Source organism: Cyprinodon variegatus, unplaced genomic scaffold (assembly GCF_000732505.1).
Source record: "Cyprinodon variegatus isolate N-32 unplaced genomic scaffold, C_variegatus-1.0 Scaffold613, whole genome shotgun sequence".
In the NCBI taxonomy this organism is placed as follows: Eukaryota; Metazoa; Chordata; class Actinopteri; order Cyprinodontiformes; family Cyprinodontidae; genus Cyprinodon; species Cyprinodon variegatus.
Window position 1 is genome coordinate 298,982 of NW_015151066.1, and position 8,159 is coordinate 307,140.

The following is an 8,159-nucleotide window of genomic DNA, read 5'->3' on the forward strand; positions in this document are numbered from 1 at the left end:
ATATATATATATATATATATATATATATATATATATATATATATATATATATGCCCACCACTGCTAAAAATTAAAAAGAGCTTTTACAATTGGTTCAAAAAAAAAAAAAGTCATTATTTTCTCCTTTTCTTTAAACAGTGAGAGTTTTAGGAGCTTTTGATCTATACATTATACAACAGTAAAGGTAAGGAAATCTGTGTTTGTTTGGGTATTTGTTTTTTATGAACTTTCTTATGCCATAAACCATGATATTTAATTAGATTAGATTAGATTAGATGAGCTTTATTGATCACAGCACAAATTCACGGGTCACATATTGGCATAGTAATTAAAGAAGGTGCAAACAAGGAGGAAAAAGGTGCATTAAGAATAAACAAGCAAGCACTGTATATACAGTATATCGAGATTTATACAGTATATCAAGATAAATAAGAATTAATTTGGACATTAGCTTTAGTGAAGCCAAATGGTAGCGAACTAAATGCTTGATATAAAAGTTGATATAAACTTTATCTCGATAAGGGTTTAACCATGAATTTACTCTGCTCCTTTACATTTTGACTGCTAAAATATGACCAGAGATTCCTTTTAAACAAGTCTATCTGTTAGCTAATAACCAAACCTAGTTAAAGAAGCTAAAAGCGCCCCAATGCTGCCCCAGACCATCACACTGCCACTACACTGAAAGATATCATGAAGATTTTTATGGGCTCTACAGAACGATTTAATATCACTGCTCTGTCCAAAAATGCAATATCCTTTGAAACATTGCATCATTGATTTATCCTGATTATTCTATTGGGAATAAACACATACGGCTAAGAATGAATTATCTAAATGGTTATTGACTTCTGATTGGGTAGTCCATTAAACATTATTGGACTAAGAAATGTTTTATTTATCTGCTTGGACTTGCATTGTGCATTGGTCTGAACACAATCCAATTACTCTAAATTAGTTAAAAGCTAATTTGACCTCACTCCAAACTCTTGAAGATAAATTTTGGTTCTAAAACATAAAAACTATGCCTAACTGTGACATGGTTGCATCATTTTATTGATCATGGTTTTCAAACATTTTTTATTTCTTCTTTGTGTAAATGTGAGGTTAGTTGGTTTGAGTTTCACTAGTTCAGTCAACATTTTTTAACAGATTTTATTTGACTTGAATTTGAATTATTTTTGTAAATAACTTGTTATATTTTGAATGGAAGATGTGGTGGATTTATTTCATATATAGAGTTATCTGACCATGATTGGAGCTTCATTCACATTTTCATTTGTTGACCTACAGTAACACACAGCAAGTTGGGTGTTATTGTAATTTTATTGCATGTTTTTTGTTAATTTTATGCTTCTGTGACACATTTACTATTATATACTACGGGCGTTCAATAGGTTATGCCCCTGGCCCACTTCCAGATGTTTGATCACGCTGAAATTTTGCATGTGGAGAAATTTAAATCTCTATAGATTAAATAGCAAATTACAGCTCTGAACTAATTGTGGTTTCTGATTTACTGGTGTTAAAACTGAGTCAAGTCTGAGTTTTTGCATTTGAAAGGACCCACACAATAGGAGACTTTAGATCAAATGAAAGTAACTTATAGTGATTGAAAGTGTCCCATAATATAACCTTGTTAAACATTTTGCAAGGTCAATTAACGGGCATCATCACCATAAGTTACTTTAATTTCATCAAGTCTCTTGTGGTGTATCACTACTCGATACTCAACAGGCTCCATTTCAGACTTTACTCAGTTCAAACACCTGTAAGTCAGAAACCATAAATACTTCAGAGATGTAATTTGCTACTTAATGTATAGAGATTTAAATAACGTGACATGCAAAATTTCAGCTCGATCAAACATCTGGAAGTGGGTCGAACCTTTATATCCCAGCATCTGTTTGTTTCGTTTTGTTTATGAGTTTATGTCTTTAGAGAGGTAACTGTGTTCTTTGGAGATGATACTGTGGTAACTGCAATATTAGCACAAACAACAGCTATGGCGTGAGGGTTTAAAAAAAATATATTAAAAAATGAAAAAAAATCTTTAGCCCAGAAAATGCTTGACAAATCCCAACGATATGATGCTTCTGCAAAGAAGCACAGTAATGCCATCAAAGCAGGACTTTAATACAATAAGAGGCAGCAATTTATATTTATTGTGTCATCATTGATTAGGTAAAAAATGAAATCTGATATTTTATATAATTTTTGTGTAATTTAATTTCTTTTTGAAAGGGCGACCAAAAGAGTTTATATTCTTATTTTCCTTATAAAAACACCAAGACAACAGTAAGAGACAATCTCACCAACTAATCATGGGCAGTCAATCATGATAGGCACCTGAAATCAATGGTGTTAAGGCCGATGAGTGTGTCTGCCAGCAGTCCTGCCTCTTCTCCCAGCATGATCGCTCCTTCCTCAAAAAACCTCCTAGGGTCAACACAAACCAGCATTTATTCAGTGCAGGGAATGCAAGAGAAGCAGCAAAATCTTTCTTTTTTTATTTATTTGAAGACCTTGTGGTTTTGAAGTCCTTCAGAGCAAATGAAATGTACTCTGAAAGTCGCTTCTCCATCAGAACAACCCTGATCCATGCTCTGCCCTGCAAAGATGCAGAGAAGAAATGTCACCTGACTTAAATCAACTATAAGCTTAACACATGTATATGTGTATCATATGAAATATCAGTTCATGACTGGGTGTTGACAAAATATAATTTGAGCCATTTGTTTTTATATTTTTAGGGTGTAAAAAAAATATTTTTCTATTTAAAAATAATACAAACTAATAAAAAAAAGTAGATCAGTCTTAAAGATGTAGTGGGAAAAATGTAACTTGGTACATATTTTAATCAGTTACATCTTATAGAAGGGGATTCCTCAAAAATAACACATGCGTTACATTCAGCTAAGACAGCAATGTTCTCCATAAACACCAATGATTTAAGTCCTGTTGTTTTTCATTGCTTGTATTGTACATGTTGAATATCCACATGTTTTATGCTGCTGCATCTCTCCTCTAGCTCTCCTGCAGTGTTGGAAAATATAATATGGTGCCTGCATGGTGGGGGCCACACCTTTGCTCTTGATGATCGTACATTTTCCATGCTCTCGATGCTTCGGATGCAGTTATGAGGCACTTTACTGCAGGCCCCTTTTATGTAATCCCAGAAACTCCGAGGACTCTCGTAACCAAACCATGTGGTCTGACCTAAGCCAAAAAGACATAAAAACAGGATTTCTTTTATAAAAACATTTTTGAAAGTGGTGTTGCTCAAATAAGAGCATTTAAAAAATGAGATGAAACTAATCCCAGCCTCTTATTTGTGCTAAATTATTGTTGCAAGACATATTGTTTTTAGATAAAAGTAGGACTGTATAGGAATGAGATGGACAGACTCAATTTAAATCTAGATAATTGGATGATAACTTGACTGTAAATTGCCTTGAGTGGACATCTGTTATAAATTATTGCTATATAAATGAACAGAATTTAATTAGATGTCATTGATTTTCCCTCTTTTTCTTCTAAAGATTTTAGACCACAACTTGATTATTTCAACCGAATGTGTTTCCTCTCCCATCAGCCAATTAATTTGCTCAATTTAAGGACTAATTCTCAAGAGAGTTTATCATTTACCAAAGGAAGTTTAATAATTTTTCAGAAACTATAAACAGTTATTGAAAATTATTTTACATTTTAAATGTATAAAATTGTCTCGAACTTCCTTTGACTGGTTGCAGTAATTGGGGAAAACTGGGTAACTTAAGAAATGTTCAAAAGTGTATCAATGACTGCATTTAAATCAGTTACTGTTGTTTATATTGAAATCTGACCAATTTTCTAATTCTACATTTTGGAAGTCAAATCATCTTGGCAAGTCAGTGATATGCAGCCATAATGACACCTCCCACTCATCTGTCTGGATAATATAAACCTTACATTGAGCTGCAAAAGTTACTGCCTATTATTTTTATTGAATAACAGAACCTCAACAAATCGTGTAATAGAGCAACACAAAAGTTATGAAGCGGAAGAAATGTGATCTGAAAACATGAACTCCTTCTTACTGCAGTTGGAGCTGTAAACATTTTTTCTGGGGGCAGGACAGGTCTGGACCAGCTTTGTAAATCAACAGACTGATTTTGTTTTTCATTTTATTTTTTTACCTAAATAGCTCAGGCCTAACCAAACTGGATGGAAAACCTCTCAGAACTATTTTCATGTATCACCAAAGGTTCTTAATTAAATCTAGATCCATCACATAGAAACACATTAATAATGTTTATTTAAATCATTACATTTTAGCTCTAGCTGTATGTTTAGGACTACCATCCTACCATTGCCCAGCCTTTTGCAGCCTCTTATATATTTTATTCCAATTTCAAACTTTGATTTAGCTCCATCCATCTTCTCACCACATTTTATCAAGTTGCCCAAAGCTCCTTTGCCTGTTAAGGGCAGCCATCCCCACAGCATAATGCTGGCACCACTATATTTCACATCAGCCACATTAGAGATGCACCAATTCACATTTTGTTACTTTAAATGCAAATGCAATAATCGAAATTGTTTGTTTTAATGTTACCATTGCTACTGTTGCCTTTTAAAAAGAGCCTGTCTTAAATTTCTGTCTACAAGCATGTATGATGAGTTAGATGAGATTAGTATAAGGCCAGAAAAGGAAATCACAAAAACACTGAATCATGTTAACAGGATCCTCAAAACAACTATGTAACTATAAGGGTTCAAACTAACTGTATTTATTAAACCAAAGCCACCTTTCTACTGTTCAACTGATTTTTAACCAAACTTAACATTTATTATAGAAATTGAATAAATAAATCTGCTCCAGTGGTTCAGGCCCTTTTCACTGATACCCCAGATAAAGTGTTTTTATTATCAGGGCCCATACTGGTATTATTTTCAAAACAGGGCATACCTTCCTCCACATGTTTGCTGTTTTTATTGGGAAGCTTGTGGCAAATTGCTGAAGGCACTTAGGTTACTGCTGGTTTAATCACAGATATGCCAAACAACTTAATATTGACAGCTGAGGCTATTGTGAGGAAAACTTTAAAAGGTTGAAGCAGTGTTTTTTTTAATTTACACACTGCACTGTACACAAACAGCCTCTATCAGTGTCTTCACTCTGTCACATAAGCTTTACATGCCTTTGAGCCGATGACTGAGGATGTGCTCCAGGATGGACACGAAGTTAACAAACTCTGGCGAAGAGTCGTCGATGGTTTCAAAACAAGAACGATCCAGCAGGGTCTTCACTGAAAACCTGAACAGAAAGAGGACAAACACATAAGTATGTTACTAATCTGTACATAACCTCCATTAAAAAAAAGGACCAAAATCACTCGTTCCCTTTCAGATTAGTAATGTCAGAACAATTATCTCAGTTTAAGTAGAATAACATGAATTAATTTACACGTTGATTTTTCCACAACAGCAGCATAAATGTCTTAAATAATCTCCTGTGATGAAAACAGCCTTGCTGTGCAGCACAAACCGACTGAGTTTAATCTGATTGGAACTAATTACACAGGAAGGACATTCAGCACACAGGGCTGCCATGTGTTTCCGTGTGTTTCTGCATGTGCACAGTGAATCCTGTCAAACTGCGTGTAGCCGTGGACACTAACTACATAATCTAACTTTAAATCTCGCTCTGCATCTCGCTGTCCTCGGTGTTGCTTAGCAACAGGATGACGATGGATGGTTAGCTTCCTGTTCAACACCTGATAAACTTCACCTATAATCGACTTTCAGAAACCTTAAAATACCCTGTTACAGATCTTTCCATTCAGAATCCAATTTTTCTTAACTGTACAACATTAAGCCTGCTTTAGTCATTTGAGTCGTTTCATTTTGCATTAGTTCAAATCTAATAGTTTTTTTATATTTTTTGAGACTTCATAATATTGCAATAAAAAAAAAACACTTAATGTTTCTGTTTCTTTTTAAATCCTGAATCTTTTACTAACATTTGTAAAATGGGCAATAAATAACCACTCTGCCTGCCTGTATCCATTGAAGGATGGTATTTTTTATAATCTCTGCATTCAATATAAACTTTTGCAGCCTCCATTAAAATAAGCAGATCTGGACAGGTAAGCAGCTAATCAGTGTTAATTCAGTACGACGTTCACAAAGCACATTTCACTGTGAGGGAAATTCAAAACCTGGTTTAGAAAACAGCACAATTATTATCTCCAATGCAATGTCAGCTACCTTAATTATGTTTTTATCAAGTCAGAAGTTGTGCAGCGTTGACCATATCCTGACCAGCACCATATGCTGTAAGACACACATAAGGAACTGAAAATGGACTCTATTGAGAGGCAAATGTTTGCTCCAGTAATAATATGAAGTGACACAAAACAAGCAAGCTTCTAAAGATCACTAAAGGCAACTTCAAGACTGAAAACTGGACTGATTTATTTTCAAGGATTAATGAAGGTTCCATAACATAGAAGGTATGTGTCCAGATGTGTTGCGCAGATGTTAAGAGCGCCTATTTATTTCTTGGAAATGTAATCCAATGTTTGCTAGTTCTTCACTCTATTTCAAAAACACATTTCTGAATATATTTCCAAATAATTTAATAAATCTTCAGATTATCTTATATTTCATTATACAATTTAGCTGATCGTGTGTGTTTACAAGCTCACACTAGAAGCCTGTTATAACTCAGAAAAATAATGCATTTTCTATACTATCATAATTTTTGCACAATTATTATCAATTTCTTAAATTATTATTAAAGAGCATTTTGAAGGTTAGAGCGTCACTTTTATCAGTGTTTTGAAAAATATGTAAGGAATTTTTATTATTTTATCTTTTTTTTTTTTAGTTCCTATGTAAGGTGCCAAAAAATTGTTTTTTTTTTCTGTCATTTAAAATCTTAAAATAGAAAACATCAGAATCTACCAAAAGAATATGTATTTTATTTTTTTTATTGAAATTAGGACAATATAAACTAATTAATATGTCAGTTTTATGCATCAATATAATTAAGGCACGTAGGGACAATAAACATTAAACAAGACAATAAACTGAGGAGCTCACACAACACATAAAGATACAAATAGCATGAATTTACAATAAACGCAATTCTACAGTAACAGGGAAACAGAAAATCTACATGTGAACAGATAGCTGGTTAGTTTTCAACAAATTTTTCAGAGAGTTTTTTAAAGTTGGACTAAGGGTGACAGTTCCTGATATGACCTGGCAGCAGATTCCATAACTGCATACCTCAGATGGAGCAGCAAGTCAATTTAAAATTAAAATTTAAAAACAAGGAAAGCATCCATGAATATCTGATAACTTCAAAATGGCTTTGTTGGGCTACTGTATAAAGCCTCGAGCTCAACGCTATTTCTGAAATATTAAATTGAAAAAGCTTCCTGGGTGGGAAGCGAAACGTCTTCAAACTTGGAAACAAAGTCCTGTGGATTGTTTTTTAACTTTTTTTTGAAAAGTTGCCCATAGGTTTTGGATAATCTAGACACCACCACTTATGAGTAACTTACAATTAATGTATGTCAACGATCAGCCACCATAGTATACAGACTCTAAAACATGTGTGCTAAAAAAAACAGCCTTCTCAGAGCAGTAAGGAAGCAAAAACATTATAAAATAAATACATTTTGCACCCGAGGTAAAAAAAAAAATAAAATAAAAAAAACTTTGTAAACATGCTGTATCCCATTAGGGTTTAGTAGGTATTTTTATTACATGTTCAAGAAATATACCATGCAGTTAACAAATTTTTTTTTTTTTAGTTCAAACATCAGAGCATTTTTATAAATTAACTGAGAAATTCATCACTAGATTAACTGATTACTAATATAACTTTCTGCTGAAGCACCAGAACAATTTTGAAAAAGGAGAGATCCAAATTCTGGTTTTGTTGATGAGGATTGAATTCTTCATCAGTTGATCCCCCGTCCATGTATTTGATTAGCAGAGGTCTTGAGTGTTTGGATTCACCAGGTAATGCAGGGGGGTTGTGAGATTTTGTCTGCAGAACCAGTGAATAGTCGGATAGAAAAAGGTGTTTTTATACATAAACTCTATCTATCTATCTATCTATCTATCTATCTATCTATCTATCTATCTATCTATCTATCTAT

General features: G+C 33.5%; 1 protein-coding gene across 1 annotated transcript in view; it reads right to left on the bottom strand.

Annotated features, from left to right (window-relative positions):
* Positions 1 to 8,159, bottom strand: part of rundc3b (RUN domain containing 3B) — an 18,503-nt gene that overhangs the window by 8,698 nt on the left and 1,646 nt on the right. Inside the window, exons 2-5 of the mRNA XM_015392919.1 lie at positions 5,184 to 5,299; positions 3,086 to 3,219; positions 2,526 to 2,611; positions 2,350 to 2,439 (exon numbers count right to left, since the gene is read on the bottom strand). Coding sequence (XP_015248405.1) covers positions 2,350 to 2,439; positions 2,526 to 2,611; positions 3,086 to 3,219; positions 5,184 to 5,299 — 426 coding nt within the window. The remainder of the gene's footprint in view (positions 1 to 2,349; positions 2,440 to 2,525; positions 2,612 to 3,085; positions 3,220 to 5,183; positions 5,300 to 8,159) is intronic.